This window comes from Periplaneta americana, chromosome 3 (genome assembly GCF_040183065.1).
Source record: "Periplaneta americana isolate PAMFEO1 chromosome 3, P.americana_PAMFEO1_priV1, whole genome shotgun sequence".
NCBI lineage: Eukaryota > Metazoa > Arthropoda > Insecta > Blattodea > Blattidae > Periplaneta > Periplaneta americana.
Genome location: NC_091119.1, coordinates 180,097,368 through 180,121,719, shown reverse-complemented (window position 1 = coordinate 180,121,719; position 24,352 = coordinate 180,097,368). Strand labels below are relative to the sequence as shown.

The 24,352-nt window shown below is 36.1% G+C and overlaps 1 protein-coding gene across 5 annotated transcripts in view; it reads left to right on the top strand.

Annotated features, from left to right (window-relative positions):
• The window catches only part of sbb (scribbler), a 678,201-nt gene that overhangs the window by 355,139 nt on the left and 298,710 nt on the right, over nucleotides 1-24,352 (top strand). For 4 of the 5 annotated variants that reach the window (XM_069822330.1, XM_069822328.1, XM_069822329.1 and 1 more), the window contains one exon: nucleotides 6,802-7,960. In XM_069822330.1, the coding sequence (XP_069678431.1) occupies nucleotides 6,884-7,960 (1,077 nt within the window). In that variant the 5' untranslated portion in view covers nucleotides 6,802-6,883. Of the gene's footprint in view, nucleotides 1-221; nucleotides 322-6,801; nucleotides 7,961-24,352 lie in introns of those variants that run through there. The other variant, XM_069822331.1, reaches the window with a different exon arrangement.

Genomic DNA, 24,352 nt, shown 5'->3' with positions numbered 1-24,352 from the left:
GATACGTCGATCATGTATACAGTATTTGTATACATAAGTTATATGAGCACATGTATGCGTAGCGTGTTTGGCTAAAATTTGTTGGCAGCCTGTAAATATGTTTTGTGCACGGACTTCGCCCTCAAGAAATATCAAGTCGATCGTGTGGAGTTAATGAATTTAAGGGAATTGTTGACTTGGTCTTACATAACCTGATTAAATCATTTTGCAAGTGTTTTTCCATTTGTGAGTCTTCGGTTTCTAATCATAGTGCTGTGTGAATTCGAATGGAACAACACGCCTGGATTTGTCATCGTCTTCAAAAATGAAGTTTTGGAGAAAGTACGTATTCACCACGAATTTGTCGTAGTCAGTCTCATTTTCGAAGGTTCCTTAACATAATAATTGCATGCATTCGCTCCAGGAACTCTGATATGTTCATGTTCTCTGAACTTCGCTTTTATTCTACTCATAGTTGATAGAGAAATAGGTGGCTGAGTATGTTAAAATGTGTGCGTACATCTTGTGTATATTGTCACCAAATTCTATCTTCATCAGAATCTCAATATTCTTTTATTTTCTGTTAAGAGCAGTGTTGCCAACTCAGAATTCCATTTACCGCTGCACAAGCTTAAAAATCCGCTAAACTGTAGTTAAAAAACTCCAGATTTTTTTTAACACATCACTTCCAAACTATACAGTTTTAGGAACTGGAGAATTTTATAAAAAATGTAGACTAAATTATAGTAAGTGTGTATCACTTTGTAGACTCGATGTTTTATGCAAAATCGTATGGACAAATAAATCTGAATATTTTGATTTCAATAATTATCACCTTACACCATTTACACCGGGCTTTCCAAATATCACCGGCAACTACTTCCACCCAATCTTTCAACACTTTTTTTTTTTTCACACATCTCTAAAACTTTAGTACGTATGGAGTTTTACGCGGCATGTTTCTTAAAATTGAATGAAGTAGCTCAAGAATATCCTGGACACTTCGGAAACAATCACATTCACAATCACACCAGTCGGTTCATAATCTGATTTTACACTGAGCTGGAGACGTGCCTGCCAATAATGAGTTTGGTTTTAAGTTTTAAGTATGCCTGTGTTACATAAACTATAATGCGGAATGATACATTAAGTAATATATCATAATATAAGTTAGCCTGTCATAAATGAAAATAATAATTCAGTTCATTATCTACTCTTTATGATTAAATATATCAATTCATTTACAAAAGCACTGCATACATGATTAGACAATAACAAATGTGGCATACCTTATTTGTACAACGACAATGGATGAGGCAGGAAATGGAAGTGGTTGTACCAAATCGAGTTAACATAAAACGTTGATATTTTATACTCGCACAATGAAAAATACCTTATTAAAGTCTCGTTTATGGTTAACTACTATTGTTGTCCGCAAGTACATATAAAAACAATTATAATATCTTTACAGAAAAAAAAAAAAACTTAAAAATATCATCTCCCTCTGCCGGAATCATAAAAAAAAACGCCAAATAAATAGTTAGCCGCTGACTGTAAAATTCTGTAGCTGACCATAGTTCTGAAAACACCACATTTAGCTGCAAAACCGCTGACTTGGCAACCCTGGTTAAGAGTATATTGTGTCATGTTGATTTCATCAATAAAACTCTCATAAAATATTTTTATACTCGCTTTAACATCTCTGGTCATATCGCGAGTTAATCTTTTCGGTGAAATCCGAAGGCCTGTGTACTATTGTTGAGACTGGTTCTATTGTTGTGAACTAGACGGCGTCTGTAGATATATTACTGATTTGTTATGAATGTGATTTTGGTGATGAATGAAGCCGGTGATATTCAGGGATGTTGTGGCCCGAATTTCTTGGAATTTGCCTTACGTTTGACAGAAAACTTTGAAAAACCTCAACCAGGAATTTCAACCGACCGGGAATCTAATCCGGGCCGTCTGCGTAAGAGATCAGCATGCGACCCCTTCACCACAGAGATGGTCAAATGAAATATTGTATTAAAAATGCTCTTTCAGATGATATTAAAAAGTATACGTACCACCCCGATCACATAACACTGACCGTTCCCACATCATGAAATAGCAACATATAAAAGAAAACCACTATTGAAAATGAATTTTTTGGTAACGATCGTTAGATGGAACTACAGTTGCAAGCTATTACTCCATGCAATACCATCAGGGTTATAACGTGTCTTTTTTTGCAGTCGCTAGATGGCAGCGAAGTCAAATTGATACAAGTTGTTGCCTTGAAAGTGCATTAGGCTGATCAATCTGTTGTGTGCCATTTAAAATTGTTCTCAATAACGTCATAATTCACACAGTAGTCGTAAAAATATTTTGTTTATATAAAAGTATTCCTTTCTAAATATAGGGATTGATGTGTTTGAGCATTTTGCCCAAAACCCCGTATTTCGATTTTAATTGCAATCATGCGTTACTTTTGGAACTCTGTTGTTATAGGGTGGAAGTGAAATAGCCTTGAAGATATACAGAGCGAATAGCTCATGTTGTATGTAACAAAAACTATAATATCATGTTGGTGAAAAGTTCATAGTCTTTTGTTTTGTTTTTGTTTTTTTTTTTTTTTCAGAAAAAAAAGCCCCCCCCCAATGTTTAACGATCTCTTATTCGGTAAATATTGCGAGTAGGATCGTTATTTTTATCCATATCAATAGGAAATGTAATAGAGAATAATTTATCTCTCTGGCGTATTTCAATAGCGTGCACGGTTTTCGTGTAAATTTAATTATTTTAAAAATTTCTAATTTCAAGGCATTGCACAATCTGAGCAAATGGCAGAGAGCAGCTCATCTACCTAGACACACCGAGCTCGTTGACCTCTTACATCTGTATTATGAGTAGAATGTGTTGGCGACGATGTTGCCGGACTGTTCAACTTCAGATTTAATTTTCTAATTAACCGTGCATCTAATCACAAAACGTAATATAGGTTTTCTATTCATTTAAGTTTAAATTTAAATTTAAATTTAAATATAGGCCTACATAATAAAGAAGAATATAATTACAAAACAAACAAGAGAAATAGAAATAAAATAATACAAGCAATATAAAAAGAAGATACAGTAGTATTAACAAAATTTGAGACCGAATGAGCTGCTCGGTTGCAGTTCAGATATAATATTAAAATAAAAAAAAATAATAATAATAAGTAAAATAATTGCCGCTGTAATTATAACAGCGGCAATGGAATTATATAATATAATATTAACACTAGAGAAGAATAATATCGCACGTAAAAAGTAGGACAAATATATACTGTATTTCAAAATTATAGAATACAAATATAATATAGGTTGATTAATTCATACACATAGGCTATAAATTTATTTAATCAAATTGAAGATATTAACACGTTTCTAATTTTCTTGTTATATGTTAGTGGGTTACATGTTAGAAATTCTGGGTGTAATTTAGTTAAAGCATTGTACAACCGAGGGCCAAAATTTATGCTATGCTTTAGACCAGCAGATGTGTGACATTTAGGTTCTACTAATGTTCTACTAAGTGTACCCTATCGTCCCTTTCAATCTGCAAGGTTATTTCACTTCCACCATATATGGTCCACACCTGTGGAGTAACGGTTAGCACGTCTGGCCGCGAAGCCAGGTGGCCCGGTTTCGATTCCCGGTCGGGGCAAGTTACCCAATTTGAGCAAATGCTGGGTAACTTTCGGTGCTGGACCCCTAACTCATTTCACCGGCATTATCACCTTCATCTCATTCAGACGCTAAATAACCTAAGATGTTGGTACAGCATCGTAAAATAACCTACTTATATATTTTTTTATTGCTAGTAAGTTCCAAGTGAATAGAAGTTAATGCGATATAGACCTAATGTAAACTAGCCCACTCGTGAATGAGTAAGACTCGTGCTCAGGAGGGCATTCCAATACAGACAAAAATAAAATTAAAATTGAAAAAAAAATATATATATATAATTAATTACACTCGTTGTATATGAGAATGGATTTGTTCACACTCTTTATCGGATATGACGCAAGCATTTCCATAGCAACCGAACTCGAATTTCCGTTCCACAAAATTTTTTTATGTCTTTTGAATCGACCTAATATTTCATGAACAATAATATCGTTGGTAACTTGATAACCCGTAAATATATGAAAAATTGCTATCTTTCACCTTCGTGACTTCTTTATATTCATGAAAGTTATTAAATAATATACATACTGATCGTGACTGTAAGTATGAAAATATACGAAACTAAAACTTTTCATCGTCTCTTAACAAACGTACGAGCGATATCAGCATGGTGCAATTCTTGTATAAATACATGCAATCTCGGTTATTAGAGATTGGAGAACATGGTCAGGCTTTAAAATGCTGTGCTCATTTACTTTTACGTTGCTGTGGGACTTCATAATACACTGCGTGATGTAATCTGATAACGTGTATTGATGTTAAGGTAATAATTAGCCTGAAATCGATATTGGGTAGGCTTGCACAGGCCTGCCATATCCGTTTCCCGAAAACACGGCAGAACCGCTAGTACCATTAGCTAGCTGGTGTTACCACAACGCATTGTGTTAACCTTATCAAAGAATACGTCCGTCTTGTGACGACGTGACGTGAAATTGTTGAGCGGTTTCAGACCGTGTTTAAAGACTAGTTGAGTTACCCAGGATTCAGTATTTTTATATCGTCGGAAATAATGGAATAAGCACTCAAAAATAGTGAAAGAGAACAATAGTAACAATGAAAAAAAAAAAAAAAAAAACAGTTTTCTTAATGTACCTTCGTTTGTGTTAAAAAAAAAATGTTATGTTTTATTTAACGACGCTCGCAACTGCAGTGGTTATATCAGCGTCGCCGGATGTGCCGGAATTTTGTCCCGCAGGAGTTCTTTTACATGCCAGTAAATATACTGACATGAGCCTGTCACATTTAAGCACACTTAAATGCCATCGACCTGGCCGGGATCGAACCCGCAACCTTGGGCATAGAAGGCCAGCGCTATACCAACTTGCCAACCAGGTCGACCCTTCGTTTGTACAACCGCCATTACATTACCTTATTACAGATCAGTACCGACAGAAGCCTAAACTAACTTAACCTAGTTAGTGTACATTAGCATGAAACTTTCGTAATGGCACTAAAGTTATGCAGTATAACTGAGGAAAGAGCTCTACGCACTTGAAGATATGTAAGCGGAGTACGAAGGGATCGCCGAAGATAATGAAATTGAATTTTGAGACACAGACATCACTAGCAAAAGCAAATGGCGTTCCCGCGTAAACATTTTTTGTCAGACAAGATTACCTTTTTTTTTATATACATGTTTGTACGTCCAACGTCTCTTGTATGTGATTACACTCATTGTTGTGCATTCTGTTCCATGTTAAACATTTCACGTTACTCGTCGAAGTAGGCATAACGTCACCACTACTGTTCTCCAACCAGGAGATAAACCGTGAAAGGAATGTGCTTACTATTGCGTCATCTATTGGAGCGAAGTAGATAGATAATATTAGAGTTATAACGTCAGTTTAAAAATCATGCGCTCTCCTGCATATGTTATTTCCTGTATGGAGGGATTAAAGGACCAGGAAATTAACCGCGATCTAATTTTGTAACTAGGGTAGTATAAAAATGTGTATATCAGTGTTATCGTTTGTACTTTGAGAGTTAGCCAATAGAGATACGAGTACCCACGTGTGTGACCTTGTGACATCTTATGACATCAACATTCATTCACAGCATCACCCCTCTCCGTCTCATTCCCTGGAGACTTTCTCGTGGTTGGAGTACAGTATGCATTCGTTTGCTTAGGAAACTGCTACTTTGTAATTAATTAAATTATTTTAAGCTTTCGTATAAGGACAATCACTGTCTGACAAAGGAGTTGTTCCTCTCTTATGTTCAACCACATGCACTGAGGATGCAGAAGCCATGCTACCACTTCGTTTAACAGGATAAACTCAAGGTCAAGTGATGCCAGCCTGTTATAAAGAACAGACTACATACCTTTGGTATTACACTTTATATTTATCCGCTTTCATAGTGAATAACAAATGTAAAAGCACCTTTTCTTTTACATTTATTTCATTTTATTTATTTATTTTGCTAATAATTGTAACATAAAATATAATATAAACAGAATAAACTTTAGCTCACCTCTGAACTCGTGCTCAGGGGCGGATTCCTGAACTGAAATTTAGAAGTATACGATAATACAATTTGCCTTATGTCTACTACACAATAAGAATGTATAAATTTAAATTTACAATTTTAAATTATTTATAAAATCCATACATAACTTTTTAAATATAGCCTAATACTAGAACTATTAGAATTGACAAGATTAGGATATTTAAATATAAATTTGTTATATTATATTCTTGCGCCTAAATTACTACTATGATTAAATACTGTAGCAGTGTTGCATTTTGGTTCAAGCAATCTTAAAGAATCCATACCTTTTGTTTCATAAGTACGAGAATACAATTCAAGATTATTTCGATTTTTATGTATGAATCTTATTAATACAATATAATAAATTTGTTTTATTTTAAGAACATTAAAGTCTAAAAACAATTTTTGAGATGGAAAGTCACATAACGTTGTATTTGAGTCAAGTTACATCGTATTTGCCAACTAAAATTCAATTTTTATTTTAAATTAAATGCAAGGTTATATGGTTCTGAAATATTTTTCCCGTATATGTGAGTGTTCCGATCACAGGTATGGCAGCCACATGCTCTCATATTCTAACAGCAGCAAATAGTCTGACGTCAGCTCGTGTGTTTCTGTGCAGGGGCTAAGATGTTGGTGGGCGGCGGGCCGTGCGGGCCTGGTCAACCCTCACACCACGGCTCGCCCCGGACCCGGCTCTGCGGATGGCTGCCCCAATGAGAGACAGCCCGCTGGACGGCGGCCACCGAGCGAAGGTGGCAGACCCCAGGACGGCGGCGGCGGCGAAGGCGGAACCGGCAGCAGCCTCCAACTTCGAGTACGACGATAATGAGTGGGACATTGGGATAGGCGATCTGATCATAGACTTAGATGCTGATATAGAGAAGACGAACGAGAAGAGCGGGGGGGTGGGGGCCGGGGGCACCACCGCCAACAACAACTCGGGAATGTCTTCGGCAACGAGTGGCACCGGCAGCAAGACCGGGAAGATGGCAGTGGAGCACTCTGCCACCGTGGACAAAGGACTCAAAATGAAGATCAAGCGGACGAAGCCGGGCACCAAGACGTCCGAGGCCAAGCACGAGATAGTGAAGCCCGGCGAGCAGAACGGCGGGGAGGCCGGCGCGGGCGACGCCAAGGGCAAGCATCCGCCGCCCCAGGGCGTGGGCGCGGGCGGGCTCGGCGGCGGCAGCGGCGCCGGAGCCGGCAACAACAGCGGCGGCGCCAACGGCGCCGGAGCAGGCAGTGGCAGTGCGAGTGGCAGTGCCGGCAGTGGTAGTGGTAGTGGCGGTAGTGGTAGCAACGGCGGGGGTAGCAATAGCGGGAGCAAGCGGGGCTCGAGCGGGCACCGCAGGGACAAGGCGAGGGACAAGCACGACAAGGCGGTGGCGAAGCCGTCGGCGTCCCCCGCAGCGTCGCCGTCGACCCCGGACGTGAACGGCGTGGTGCGGCCCGCGGTGGCCCCGTCGGTGACTCAGACTGTGCCGCCGCCACCGCCTCCGCAGTCGCCGCCGGCTCCCTCGCAGGCGGCGCCGCCCCCGCCGCCCCAGCAGCAGCGCGTGGTGTTCCCCGTGTCGTCGGGCCCGGGACCACCCGCCCCCAACGCGCCGGGCCCGCCCTCCGTCGCGGCTACGGCGCCGGCCGCTGCCGCCTCCGCGACCACCAAGCCGGAGGCGCCCAAGGTCGTGGTGGCCGCGACGACGGCCGCCGGGCCGGTGGAGGAGAGCAGGTCCACCTCCCCGCCTCCGCCCAAGAAGATCAAGACTTCTACGGAACCCAAGGTAACTCCCAGTCTAAATCTATATATATAATTTGAACAGGTAATGGAAATTACGGGAAAACGGCTGGACGGATTTTAATAAATGGCCCCTCATTTTGAAGCTGGAACCCAAAGTTTTTCAGAAAAATAGTAGTTTTCAGTGAAATGTCAATTTTCCTACGTAATTTTCCAAAATCCATCTGTCGTCAGTTTTGAGAACTAGCTAATTGCATTCAGGAGAAGCGAAGCCAGCATCAAGTCGGCCGTGTTGCATTTCAGAATGAAACAAAACACACACTACTGTAAACAATATTACACGAAGGCCATGATCTGCAACAATGCTGACGTATTTAGAGCTCAAATTAAATTGGTTTTACAAACTTAACTTACTAAAAATAATTTACAGGTTCGATTTTGTGGTGTGTAATTTTCTGGGTACAGCTGTCTATTGCACATTAAAAAATACAAAACTTGAGGTGGTTTGATGACATTATTACTATTAGAAATGAAATATGATTGTAGTTAATGCCGTGATGTGATTATTTTTAATTAATTATACATATTAATGCTATATTGATGATATGAAAGTGAAACGTTTTGGGGTTATATAACTAAATGTAGAGAATAACTTAAATTAGATTTTGATTTCTATATTTTAACTGAGTGGCGGCTATATAGTATATATAGTATATGTTACTGAAAGCTATAAAACTTACGTAAGATAATAATATTATTAAAAATTAAATATTTTTATAGTTATTAATCAAGTGGGGTTGGGTCTTTTTCATATATTTAATGGCGGTGCGGTGTAGATATTTATATGCGTGGTTCTCTTCAGTATTGGCTTGAGAGAGAGAATCTTTCATTATTATGGAAGCAAATAACTTTCAGAATGTCTGGTATTCTTCATTGAAAATAAACCTGAAAAATGTTTATTTGAACGTCTAACGAACTTAGTTTGCAGCAGTATTTGCTGCACAAGCCACTAGTAACTATATAATGTAAATTAATTTGATTAAACAAAGAGCACGTCAATTTAGATATTGAGGGAGAAGAGAAGTTTAATTGTTTTATTGTAATTCAGAGGACAACAATTCATGCAATTTTACTGACATTATGGAATAAAATTGAAATTCTGAAATACTATATTGCGATACAGGTGTGGTAAGTGCATTATAACAGGAATCGAAATTTTCCGAGATTCTGTTACGCACTTAACGCATGTGTATTGCATACTATTTTTGGACTATGGACATATCGATATTAATTAGAATATTAAGGGATTATTGCGATTAAAACAGTAAAGATCAAAACACGAATTGCCTGTAGTTGCTATGGGAGTAAGTAGTTACTTTTGTCTTCACATAGATAAACTATTGATTACTTTGTCGCCATATTCCGATGCTGACAATGTTATACAGGGTGATTCACGAGGATTTACCGTCACTTACGGAGCTTATTTCCGAAGACATTCTGAGCAAAAAGTGTCATATAAACATTTGTCCTAATCTCAATATTTTCAGAGTTGCACTAATTTGAAATTCTTTGTAATATACCATTATTCTTTAGTTTTAAGGGTGAAAGAATATTACAGATAAAGAGTGAACTATTCAGGAGTATCATTTCTTTAATTATCTAATATTCTGAAGCTAAAAATGTGTTGTGAATTTCATAGTTGCTTCGTACAGATTTTTTTTATTTCTAACTACAAAATTACATTTTTCTTGCGTATTTATCACAACAATTGTTACGAATCACACCACTCTTGTAAATTTTTCAAGACTGTACATTATAATGCATAATTGAACTGTAAAGAATCAAGTTCCTAAAGTCGTATGATTTGTAGCCATTTTTGTGGTAAGTGCGTAGAATAGTGTAGACCAATTGTTAGTTAAAAATTGAAAAACAAAATCTGTACAAAGCAATTAGCAACACATTTTTAGATTCAGAACACTAGCAAATTAAAAAAAAAAAACAGATGCTTCTGAATAGTACATTCTCTATTTGTAATATTCTTTAACCCCTAAAAAAAGTTATTTTACTAACTACTTCAAATTAGTGTAACTCTGAAAATATTGAGATTAGCACACATGTATATGCGACATTTTTTGTTCAGAATGTCTTCGGAAATAAACTCCGTAAGTGGCGGTAAATCCCCACGAATCACTCTGTATATAAAGGTCGAACAGACCTAAACAAATTGAAATTCTACACCCAAATTAAATCTTAATCCAACATCGAGGTCGCAAACCCATTTATCAATAAGAACTCTCAAAAAAGATTACGCTGTTATCCCTAAGGTAATTTAATCTTATAATCAACAAAATTGGATCAACCATTCATAAATAAATGTATACTTAATTGAATTATGGAAGAAGTATTGGACAACGTGCCAAAAGTTGTAGAAGTAGAATAGGCGTTTAGATCCGGATATGATAGTCAAGTACCGGAGAAATTTAAGAAATGATATGAATTGGTATATGATAGACTCCAAAAATGATTAGGCCTACGTGCAATACTTTTTGAAGATCTGTGAGAAAATTTTGTTGGCGTATTTTGTTATAAGGAGTAATATATTAAAATCTTCGGGTAGTTTATGGTCGGAATTTTCAATGTTTTTCTCAACAAAGCAAAATCAAGTTTGCGAACAAAATTTTGCATAGTGGAAGCGAAAATGTGAGAACATCGCCAGATGTAGCAATGCCGTCATGTTCTACAGAATTACTTCCACCTTAAAGTCTATGAACGCAGATGCGCCAATAACATTTAATAATTAATAATTTAAAAAACTGTAACATCACTTTCAATATTTAAAAATAACATTTGACTTTGTTTCACTTCGCACGTGTGCTTTATTTAACTATAACAGCATTGCATTTTATTTTGTTTGCATAGCAAGCAGATAAGTTGTGGTATTCGTTAATTACAATGCATGTCAACAATTTGAGTAAGTACGATATACTAGTCACATCGTCAAAAGAAATAATTTGTTTGGTAGTTATGACAACTGACTCTTTTGTCATTTTTTGTTTGTTTAGTCAACTGTCAGAAGACAGGTCTGAACTTCACAAGTGATACACCACTTACGAGGCAACTAAGCCAGGAGGTAATGAATGTAATTACCAGGCTTCGAGACTTTGGACCCGATACAATAAGTTTACTGTGCTTGTACTATAGGTTGTTGACTCGCTGCAGGTAGTGAAAGGTAGAGATGTGTTGAGGTAACAACGTTGCTGTTTAGAGTAGAGTACGGTAGTATGGGGAAACGCACACATATGGACATTCTGAAAGTAAATATACATTACACAATGACAATGTCAAAAGAATGTGAAAAGCATTTATTCTCCTGTTTTTTTTTATAAGCACTTGTGTTTAATTATACACAGTGTCAATGGTGGAAATAAACATGTAGCAATTTTAATTTCTTCATTTATCCTATTGGTCGTCTTTAGGAAGTGCAATTACAGTACCGAATTGCAATGTACTACAAGATACATTTTCAGTGTCTCAAACGTAAATCTTTTTCAGTTGTCTACCAAACAAAGTTTGTACTGTGAAAAGATGCGCTCTACGTCGCATGACGTGATAAGAGCAAAACGAAAAAAACCTAACATCATTGCAGTCTCTAAGAGACAGTCCTTCATTCTCGGGTGACTCTATGTTCACTAATTTGCTGTTTATATTACACAATGTTCCATATCCGTTATTTTTACATAAAATTGATTTCCACTTCTGTTTTACACGTTCAGTAACCGGTGTACTTGGTGTCTCATTAATTCTCTGTGTCATTTCTTCAACTAATTTGAGGGCTTCCGGCATCTCTTGCTCTGACTTTTCTAACCGTGTAATAGTTTCAGACACAGTTTGAAAATGGGTTTGTATGAAAACCAAATTATTCGTCAGAACCTTCAAGTCCAGAGCGTTTTTCTTTGCGTATTTGTTGTCATTCATTCTACAGTACCCCAACCCACTGTACGCTTTACTACTATACTCAGTACGCCGTTATGCAGATTTCCCACTGAACTGCTCTATCGGGTCCGAAGTCTCGAAGCGTAGTCATTATCTTAATATATAAAATTGAATGTGGGTATGTATGTATATATGTATGTGTGTATGTTCTCTATACAAATCTACACGCTTTGACCGATATGTGCCAAAGTTTGCACATTTAACCTTCATAACCAGGAGAAGAACATAGGCTACATTAAAATTGTGCAAATGGAAGTTAAATTAATTAAAATTGTAAAAAATAAAAATAAATAGATCAAATATTCATGTATAATATTAAAATGCAAAATCTTCTACAGTCAGTTGTTTTTTATTATTGTCTGTTGTATTCAACATCGATTTTCACGAGGCCATGGAAATTTTAACACGAAATTAAATTACATTGTTGTTACACATCATGAAAGCTATAACTAGATAATTCATGCAATATGTATCTTTACGTAGTCCAGGACCGTATTATGAATTCGGTATGATAGAAGTGGGTGTACAGCGGTCAAGAGGTAAAAAAAAAAAATCTTCCAATATAAATTAAATTATATATCTATATATTGATTCGATGCTGAAACTGATCAGAGAGAGGAGAAGGAATTATATTTTCGTTGGGTTTTACTTTGTTTATAGTTTGATTTTTCTATTACTTTATTTGTATTTCTGGCGGTGTGAAAGAGAAGGCCTAATGGCCTTAACTACTCCAGAATAAATAAATAAATAAAAACAAATGAATAAATAAAAACAAATAAATAAATAGATTTAAAACAACAGTTTAACGTCAGGCACATGATGAAATGTTTTCTTTTCGGTGGCTGATTTACAACTGTTTTAAATTGAGTTAACCCTGGCAGGCATTTGGCTAAGTAGTTCATTAATTCATGTAAGTGACGTTAAGTAAAGTTTCATCTTTATGGGCGAGGAAAGCTTAGTAAAGACAATTCGTTTTGGTTGTGTATAGTTAGGTTTCCGAGATTTCCGAAAATTTAATAACCAATTTAATTAAAAATAGAAGCAGAAAGAAAACTCGCGCAACGCCGGGTATTTTCAGCTAGTATATTATAAATGTCAACTTTAAAAAGTTTAATAGGTATGGAATTTATATCTGATATTTTCTGAATTCTGATTTACAATTGATCAGTCTGACCTACATCGGATGGTTCTGATTTACTGAAATGAATTACACCTGACCTTTTCTGAAATTCACTTGATAGTCTGAAATACAAATTGATGTTTCCTGAATTACTGCAAAAATGTGTAGCCTAGTGTTAGAAAGGTTTCCATCTGTTAAAATCGTGTCCTAGAACAACACACTGCAAGCACGAGACGAAGGACTGTGGTTTTGGGAGTGAAGGAGAGCTTGTCTTTGCCTGGAATCGAATCCTGTATAAGTGAATTCTCCTGCATGAATGATCATGTGGATGAAGGTTGGCAGCGGCTTGGACATTGTGTCGGCATTCGCGACTTTGTTGTCGTTATCACGTAGAACATTGGGTTTTGAAAGTTGTCCCTCAAGCTACAAAGCGTACACCGCTGCATATCGATGACGGAGGCTTGCTTGTGTATGTTGCTCCTAATGCGATGACCGTATGTGGATAATACAGTGTCTTGAAGAGAGGTGGCTTCCATTTGTTGTGACATCCGCAGACTGATTGTAATAGTAGTATGCGTTACAAGAGCGGTATGTTGAAGTTTTCATTTTCGAGGAAAAGTTTGAAAAAGCGAAACGTAGTTGAGCTTTTTTAATTTCCGAGAATTGAAAGAAAACATACCGCTCGTGTATCATACATTATATTGTGCGAAGATCGTTTATTACCTACCTGAAAGAGGAATTTCTAATTAGTTGCAATGAAATCTCCATCTTGGTTTCTGTTAAATGACGGCAAATTTGGAAAACAAAAATATCTATCTTCAACATTGTTGCTTTAAAATGTTTTCTGTGTTTACTATACTCCAGCAGGCCGTGATATACGTCTGTCTTCCCCCCCCCCCCCCAGTATATGATGAGTCTGGAATCTTGTTGATTTTTTCACGGCTTCCTTAATGTTACTTGCATAACGAATGCAGTAACTTTAGTGGAGTTGTAGAGTTTACTTAATTTCTGCAAATATTTAAAAACAATAATTAACAGTGCAATTTAGGTGAAATTGCAGTGGTTAGTTTCCAATTTATAATTATTACTATATTGAACGTCTCTAAAAATAATACAAAGCCTAAAGCAGTAAAATCAATATGTCACTTAAGCGGTAAGAAGAGGGAAATTGTTATGTGTGTTAGGTTGGGAATACTGAATGTGATATTTTAGACTTTCCGCGGATTGGTTTTGTGCGGAAACCAAGCAAATACGCACGATCTCGCACAACATATAGTTGATGTGGATAATACATAGCAGTGGAAGTATGTAGATGCGAGGGAATTGTATGGGAGAGAGATTGGAAACAAATTGTATAACGAAGAACTTCGATCAAGGAACTTCTATTCTGTATGTTTTGTCTTTCAAATTACGTGTTATACTTAACCTAGTTCAGTTTTGGACTCTTCCAAGATAATAGAACTTCGTGACGTGTTAGGAGCACAATGCAACCCATTGACAGTGGTTAAACGTGAATGATAACGGGTGTCTGTTTTATGTAGGAGGAGATTTTTTCCGGCATCGTCACGCCCATTGTGGCGGGAAGTGTTGCGCCAGGCGAATCTGAATTGCGTGCGAAAAAGAAAATAAAAACCGAATTGCATGTCACAGTTTACTAAGAGGTATCCGAATTGCGTACCGTCACGTTCGTAAGCATAAATTTGGGAACAGCATTTTCCTTGCCATTTTTCAGACTTGGGACTGTCAGTTGCAGCTTCTTGAAACTGAAACTCGTATGGTTAAAAATGCTACAAATACAGGGTATTTCAGAAATAGTTTGACAAATCTTGGGGGCATGTTCCTCATACCAAAACAAGAAAAAAGTTCATATAAACATATGTCCGAAAATTCTTAGTTTTTTAGTAATTAATTAATGAACATAATGAAACACGTTAGATATTGTCAGCTTGGTAGCAAATGTTGCAAATGTTCAGCGTTTGGACAGTTGCTGTTTTTGCGGTCATAAAACTCTGCACATTAATTGAAAGTAGTTTCGAAAGGTCGTCCCTATACAAAAATGGATGTCTCTCATCGTTTAAAAATTCCCTGACTCTACACACCCATAGGACTTTTCTTCTTGAAGGAAAATTATCCGAGGACAGGAATCGAACCCAGGACATTCAGATCTTGAATCCAGCATGCTGGCCACCAGACCACGGAAGCATTAACTGGAAATACTGTGTTAGTAATCAGTTGCTAAACAAGTGACGTCAGAATAATGTGACGTAACTCATTCCTGTTGCTAAGCAACTAACGTCACACATAACTAAATGCCGTTGCTAAGCAACTGACGTAACATCTTGAAATTTTCGTAGCATATTATTCATTTGTCACTCGAGCGTAAACGTCCAATCTAACCTTTCCTAAACAATTCATGATTTCTTTTTCCCTCTTTTAGATGAAGTCCAATTTTGAATATGCCGTCGTTACTTCCACAAATTTATGCTTTCTATGTTGTTCACGAAGTGAATAAATATTAATTTTTTACGTATGTGGATTTTAATTTAAGCTGGAACGTGGTATATAACCGAGCCTTAAGAAGGGCCTACTGTCCACATTGTTCAGACGAGAGTATGTTATTCTTTGTTCAGAAACGTGTGGTCGTGAAGTTTTAGTTTGTTACTATGGGCTGCAAAGCAGAGACATAGAGTTTCACGTCATCCTGAATGCTATAGTACGTATAAAAGACTCCACGACTGGTATCCAGTAGTTAAACCTGTTCTAAGAAACTTGAAGGAAGATTCATAGCTGTCATCAGACAAGCCCATTATAAAAGTGCCCACTGGCAGTTCGACAAGTTTACGTACATATTCAGGTTTATTTCTCTCCTGTGACTTGCATTTATTTAACGTTAATGTGTTTAATGTTATCATCTATAACCATCCACGTCTCAATCTCGAGTCTAACGTAATCGATATGTCGACTCTAACCTGTGAAACGACTTTCGTGTTTAACAAGACAGAGAGATTGTACGCTCTTAAGTAACAATTGAAATGCTTTCGCTTTCCGTTAGTTTTTTTTTTTGTCTTTTATTTTGTCGTCGCTTCTAATTGTCTGCTGCCATTTTGTTGTCTTCTCAAGTGTGACGAATATGGAGTACAAATATTGGATGTTTTTATTCCTGCTAGAGCAGAACGTTTGGATGATTATGATTTTACAGAAAGCAATTGAAATTCCTTATGATTGACTGTAGAATGGTAAATAAAGGTTAAGTAACAATTACGCTCTTAAGTAACAATTGAAATGCGTTCGCTTTCCGTTAGTTTTTTTTTTGTTGTCTTTTATTTTGTCGTCACTTCTAATTGTCTGCTGCCATTTTGTTGGCTTCTCAAGTGTGACGAATATGAAGTACAAATATTGGATGTTTTTATTCCTGCTAGAGCAGAACGTTTGGATGATTATGATTGACTGTAGAATGGTAAATAAATGTTAATAACTTATATCTGCTTCATATCCCGTGAATTCCTTTTCAGAAAAAGAAATAGGTAGAGATTTATAAGGTTGCTTTTTGTGGAATTTGCAAATGAAGTCACATTTGTTTGCAAGGATTTCATGTTGATGTTATTGTACAAGTACTGTGATCCATAAATCGTGTTATTTATTAACCAAAGTAAAATACGGGTAGAGTGTTTTCCAATATTCATATGGACTTGAAACACTAAACTGTGCCTTCAGCTTTTTAAACACTGTTAGATAGGCATATAATTTATATGAAGTGCATCAGATTTGCTGCTGATATGGCGTTGTTAGCAGAAAAGGGAAATGATACTAAGAGTATGCTACTGGAGCTAAATGACAGCATAATTTATGCTGGCCAGTATATGGCATATTGCTTATATTCACATAACATAATTGAAACATAATGGCATATTTTTCCTTTTTTCTCACATATTTTCCCGATTTAGCACCTAAAAATCCGAGCTGAAGTTATGAATGACTAAGAATGTGACGCTATCTTCAGTATTAAATTTTCTAAAATTTTTGATTAACAAAAAAACATTTCCTGAAGAAATAGGTAAATGATCCTAGACTATGTTGTTGATGTAGGTTTTTAAAACATTCCAGTAGGAGAATATTATAGATATTTAATTAATTGTACATTTTATTATGTAAATGCGTAACGGTTGTAAACAAATATGCAAATTCGATATTTTTACATTTAATTATTAGCTATTTTAATATTCTAAATGGTGCTTTATAAAGTGTAATGTATGTATATTAAGCATGAAAGGTTTTGTTCATTTATCTGTTACAGTAGCTGAGCTATAAAAAAATGAATGTCACTAAATTTTCGGTTTGGCATAGTTGCGCCCCGAAGAAATCAGGTAGCAGAATGGACATGGCATAATTGAACCCGGATGGGAATTGTACACACGAAAGTGATTGGCATCAAATAAAATAAATTACTTTAAAATATTATAGTGGTAGCTGTATTGAAATCAGGTAGCATAATGGATACTGCATAGTACACACGGAAGTGATTGTCTTAAGATATATAAATTACTTAAAAATATTAGTGGTAAATTAACCTCACTATGCGCTACAGTCGATGTGAAAATCACTAATAAAATGTCAAGATTGCTTTGGCGTCATATTACAACGACTCACTCATTTGAATATGTCAGCTAATAAAGTACTGCCAACTTCATGGTGTTCATTTTTACGGTAGGCTGTCGATAATCACTGCATAAACAATAGGAAAACAGTTAATAAAGTACTGCCAACTCCATGGTGTTTATTTTTACGGTAGGCTGTCGGTAACCACTGCATAAACAGTAGAAAAACAGTTAATAAAGTACTGCCAACTCCATGGTGTTTATTTCTACGGTATGGTATCGATAATCATTGCATAAACAATAGGAAAACAGTTAATAAAGTACTGCCAACTCCATGGTGTTTATTTTTACGGTAGGCTGTCGATAATCACTGCATAAACAATAGGAAAACAGTTAATAAAGTACTGCCAACTCCATGGTGTTTATTTTTACAGTAGGCTGTCGATAATCATTGCATAAACAGTAGAAAAGCAGTTAATAAAGTACTGCCAACTCCATGGTGTTTATTTTTACGGTAGGCTGTCGATAATCATTGCATAAACAGTAGAAAAACAGTTAATAAAGTACTGCCAACTCCATGGTGTTTATTTTTACGGTAGGCTGTCGATAATCATTGCATAAACAGTAGAAAAACAGTTCATAATGTACTGCCAACTTCATGGTGTTTATTTTTACAGTAGGCTGTCGATAATCATTGCATAAACAGTAGAAAAACAGTTCATAAAGTACTGTCAACTCCATGGTGTTTATTTTTACGGTAGGCTGTCGATAATCATTGCATAAACAGTAGAAAAACAGTTAATAAAGTACTGCCAACTCCATGGTGTTTATTTTTACGGTAGGCTGTCGATAATCATTGCATAAACAGTAGAAAAACAGTTAATAAAGTACTGCCAACTCCATGGTGTTTATTTTTACGGTAGGCTGTCGATAATCATTGCATAAACAGTAGAAAAACCGTTAATAAAGTACTGCCAACTCCATGGTGTTTATTTTTACGGTAGGCTGTCGATAATCATTGCATAAACAGTAGAAAAACAGTTAATAAAGTACTGCCAACTCCATGGTGTTTATTTTTACGGTAGGCTGTCAATAATCATTGCATAAACAGTAGAAAAACAGTTAATAAAGTACTGCCAACTCCATGGTGTTCATTTTAACGGTAGGGTATCGATAATCACTGCATAAACAGTAGAAAAACAGTTAATGAAGTATTGCCAACTTCATGGTGTTCATTTTAACGGTAGGGTATCGATAATCACTGCATAAATAGTAGAAAAACAGTCAATAAAGGACTGCCAACTTACTGGTGTTCATTTTAATTGTAGGGTATCGTTAATCACTGCATAAACAGTAGAAAAACAGTTAATGAAGTATTTCCAACTTCATGGTGTTTACTTTAACGGTATCGATAATGAATATTAAATCGAATAAGAAATCAATAAGGTTGGTTAATTACGAGGCTCGAGTTCCCCTGTCTTTTTGTCTACCTATTTCATCGGGGCGCAACTATGCCATGCCCTTTTCCTGTACTTGATGGAAACGGAGCGCAACTATGCTCTCAAAACAGGGATCATTTTTTATCTGCTGCATCTTACCTGACCGTGGGGCGCAACCATGCCCTGCCCTAAATTTTTGCAGGCCAATGGTGTATCTTCCCTCCTTAAGGGGAGAAAATGGTATTTTTTATGAAAAATGACTAAATTTTCAAAAAAGGAAATCCTTAAAATACTCTGTGATATGTGTGGATCGCCATTTTTAACTTCCTGCATTATAGATTTTTAAATCACACGTCCAGTAACTTCATTGTTTTTGCTACATTGCCAGACAAAATGAATATAATTTCTGAACTATTAGAGATACATGCATGAAATTTAGAACACACATTCTTTACACTATTAGGAAACTTATCTCTGTAACAGAATTTTGTTAATTGATTTCATTTTAAAAATACGTCCGTTTGTTTGCAAGAAAGGAAATCAGAAATTTTTTACAAAATTTTAATTGTTTATTTTACAAACGTAGGGACTAATATCAAAATTCTGTTACAGACAGTTTGTAGAACATGCTTTTGCAAATACATTGCAAAAACTGTTTGAATCTATCTTTAAAAACGGTTTAGATATATGTATCTGTTTTAGTACAATCCTGCATTGGGTATATTTTTTTCAAATTTGGGCCCCAAAATAATTTTTTTTTTCAAAATATTTTTATTTGGTTGAGTTGCCACAGCTATGAGCTCTCTACATACAAAAAATAATAATTTACACCAAATAGGAAAAAAGTTAAAAAAAATACCATCCTCTCCCCTTAACACAAACAGAACGGTAAAAACAAAATAAATGAAAATGCTGTGTTTAAACAATACAAACATTACAAACGGCCCCATGTATACCTACGTATTTCAGTAACACACGTTTCCTCTGAATTCTGGTATTAATCGTTGATACGTTCGGATTATCGAGGTTCTGCTGTATTAATAATGGGGTTTTGTTGATCGGTTCTTCTCTGCAAGTTCATCTGTATACTCATACAAACTTTAAGAGGGTTTATAGTGTAATTTTGTGAAGGATTCCGCAGTGAAAATAATTTCTAAAAATAATATAATTAAGAAATATATTGTGTTCCGTAATGCTTGCATTATTAATTACACTAAAGTTTAATACAAGAAACAGTATTCATTTCCGAAATAAATTTGTGAAAATTGTTGAATTATTTAATTAAAAGGAGAATATCAATTTAAACCGTATTCGAATATGATTGTGATGATGACCTTATTTAGCACGCAAGGGTACTACCGCATACAGCGCGCGGTTCAAACGGACAAGACATTTAGCGTGATGGAAAACTATTACGGGTCGTAATAGGCCTGTCCTAAAATTTTGGTATTCAAAGAGGGGCATTATAATGAAAGATGATATAACCGGCACGAATCCAGTTCTTCCTAGTATTGTAAATAAAAGTCTCTTGTTCGGGAAAAAAAAAAATGGATTCAGTTTAGTCACGCGATGTGGAAAATCATCGGATTGCCACATTTATTATTGACAGACGGGTTGAAATTATCCCTTCACTCTAGGGCGAGGAAATGCAGATTGAAATCCACAAAGGCTGACGAAAGGACAAGATTGAAGTTAATAATGTAAAACACTGCTAGCTGGAAAGACAATCTTGTTTTAATTCTTATCTGGTCATTTTAGTGGCATTATCATAACTGAGGTTAACATAGGTTGAGATGCATTCGGCACAGATTAATATTAAAGACATGCTACGTTTCATTTCTTCTAGCGTCCAGTAAATATAGAACAGTTATATTACTAGTTGCGAAACTTGGACTTTCACTTTGAAAGAGAAACAGAGGTTCAGGGTATTTAAAAATAAGGTGCTTAAGAAAGTATTTGGGGCTAAGAGGGATGAAGTCACAGGAGAGTGGAAAAAGTTACACAACGCAGTATTGCACGCATTGTATTCTTTATCTAACTTACGAGTAATTAGGAAGATTAAATTCAAACGTTTGAGATGGGCAGGGCATATAGCACTCTATAAGCTTATGCAGAAATGCATATAGTGTGTTAGTTAGAATACCTGAGGAAAAATACATTTTTAGGAAGCCGAAACGTAGATCAGATAATAATATTAAAATGGATTTAAGGGAGGTGGAATTTGTTGTAAGTAGGCTATTGTTATTATATTTTTAATTGGTTATTTAACGACGCTGTGTTATCTACTAGCGGTCTTACTAATAAAAACTCTTTATACAGACGTTTAACTGTCTTATACTTATACAATGAGAGCTCATTTATACGTCGTGTGTAAATTCCTTACTAATAATCACTACATATGTCGTGTATAACAGTACCACTGTTACACAGCTACGTCATAGTTTCGTCATTACTTCGTTACGAAAGATAATAGAACACCTGAGGTTCTGTATTACATCCGGTAGAGCGCTCTAGTGTGGCGTGTTAAGTATCGACTGGCTCTACCATACTATATTTTGGTCAAAGAGTACAAGCTATAGTAATATTATTCTAATTATTCTGTGCTCTTTGGTTTGTTCTTCTGTGGTTACAAGGCATCTATCATCATAAAATGACAGTCGATACGAACAGCTGTTAGAGGGGCGGCCATTTTTTCTCTATATACAACGCTTAAACAAGGGGTTTCGTGTATATAACTACTGCAAAGCAATTCCCATTGTATAGTTACAGGCTGTTTATACGTCCATCGCTTCTGCATGGTTTAATAGTAAAGTTTTCTGTCTCAACTCTGCATAAGTCAAGTATAAAAACTATACACGGTTTATTAGTAAGACTGTAGATCATTAAACGTCGATGGTATTAGTGATAGCGAAACGATGTTTGGCGAGATGAGGCCGAGGACGATTACCTGAAATTCGCCCTACGGTTGGGGTAAACTCCTCCCCCCCCCCCGCCGTCAGTGAAACAAATTGAGTTTCCTCACCTGTGGAGTAACGGTTAGCGCGTCTGGTCGCGAAACTAAGTGGCCCGGGTTCGATTGCCGGTCGGGGCAAGTTACCTGGTTGATGGTTTTTTGGGGTCTTCCTTCAACCCAATATGAGCAAATACTGGGTAACTTTCGGTGCTGGACCCCGGACTCATGTAACCAGCATTATCACCTTCATCTCATTCAGACGCTAAGTAACCTAAGATGTTGATAAAGCGTCATAAAATAAAATTGAGTTGCCGGTACCTAGTTCTTGCAGTCAGGTAAAGGTTTGATGATGCTGAAAAACTGTCTAATTTTGTAGATTTACTTCTATCTAATTTGACAGCCTAATTAAATATAGACAAGAATTATTTTAACCTCTAAACACTTATTTTGTAAATAATTATGTAAACGTATTCTAAATGCTTTAGGAACGGATGTATTTTAGCATAGAAATATTTATATAATATTATGCCAAAATAAATTCATATTTTGGCAAAATTTTCTTCATGTCGCGCCAGTCTTTAGATATAACATTTGAAACTAGAAACTGGGAAATTTCAACACACGACAGTTTCTTTCACGGAAGCACTATGTCTTAACCTTGGTGGATAGAATTAAAGGTTAACAACTGGGAAAACTCCGTTGTAGGAGGTTACTAACCTTACCGCTGCGTTGGAGGCGGAGTCGGAGTTTCCCTCCATTAATCTGAACCATTGTTGCTACTGATTAACAAGTCATCTTATCAGTTAAACATTCTCCTAATGAAATTATTCTGTCAGCTTCACTGTTTTTTACATTAGCACTAGAAAAATATTGTTTTTGTTATTTTTAACGTACTCAACACATTTCTTGCACTTGTCTTTTCCATATTATGGGAAAGGGCGGCGACACAATTGTTCCTTTACGTCAAGTGGAAACGCAATTTCTGTTACAAAAATCCTATTGAAAAGACTGAGACAACTAACTAAATATTTTAGTCTCTCTTTAAGTAAATGAAACCAATCAAAACAATAAATGCTTATTTTTAAAGCATGGTTAGGTATTAAAGGTAAATAATGTTTATGTACGCGCGCGAGCAGTCAGACATAATCATAACAAGTGATATATTTTTTTGACTTATTTTATTAACAAGGGGTTTTTTCAACATAAAGTAGAATCTGTTTAGACGATTTCATACACTGCAACTACCCACTTATCTCTTCAAGAAAATAAGTTTAACGCTGTTCGATTTTCTACTTCAAAACACATTTTCCCACACTACAGTAGTATAAATAAACCTCAATTAAGAAGTCTTACATTTGTTATATTGCGGTGGCTCGAATATCTTACAAGTCTGCAAACAATCAGTGGCGTAGCGTCAATGTAAGCTAAAAAGTTCAGCTTTCCCAGTTAATAATAATTTCAGAACAAACCTGAAGTTTATGAACAAAATTATTTATTAGTTTTAATACAATTTATATTTACGTGTTAAATATTGTGATGCGGCAGCTCAGGATGATTTGTGATTCAGCAGGAACATGAAGCCCGCACACACCAGCTTCCAATCCCCTCATTCTTCTGTGTAACCCACCCCGCAGATTTTCCATCCCTTTCTAACAAAACTACCCTGGTCGCAAGGTTCGCAAGAAGCTAGCTTTAACATTGAAAATAATTTAGTTTCCGAGTTATCCCTTTCGTGAGTTGTGTTTAGTTGAAGTGTTAGTGTGCATTGTGGCTTATATAATAAATAATGAGTGAAATAACTGTTGCTGACACCAATTTACTTGAATTTTTAGGACAATTCCATTATCAAGACTGACTTATGAACAAAAGTGTGATTTAAAAAACAAACGACCGACTCCCTTGCTGTCAATGAAGGACACAACCAAGACAGACGCATACTTACGTAATTACTAACTGTATTTATTGACCGTTAATATTGTGATTTCTCTAAATATGACAGAGAGTGAGCTAGTGTTAAATTATACGTATACGTGTCTTTTTGTTAGAGGTATGTGTAAACCATGAAATCATAATTTACTATGTACAATTTGAGGTGATGCCTTATTGGTGTTACTTACGAGGTTTCAGCCAATCTTCGGACTGCTGACTTGACATTGACTACTGTTTACTTTAAGACTATATTTTTTCCAATACGTTATCTCATATGTAGGCCTACATGGAAGACAATTTGAGTTAGCTTCCCCTGCTCAAAATTTCATGCTACGCCACTGCTTACAATATACTTCAAATTCTTTTTTCCTTATTAGAATCTGACTACTACTTTTTTTGAGTTATTAGT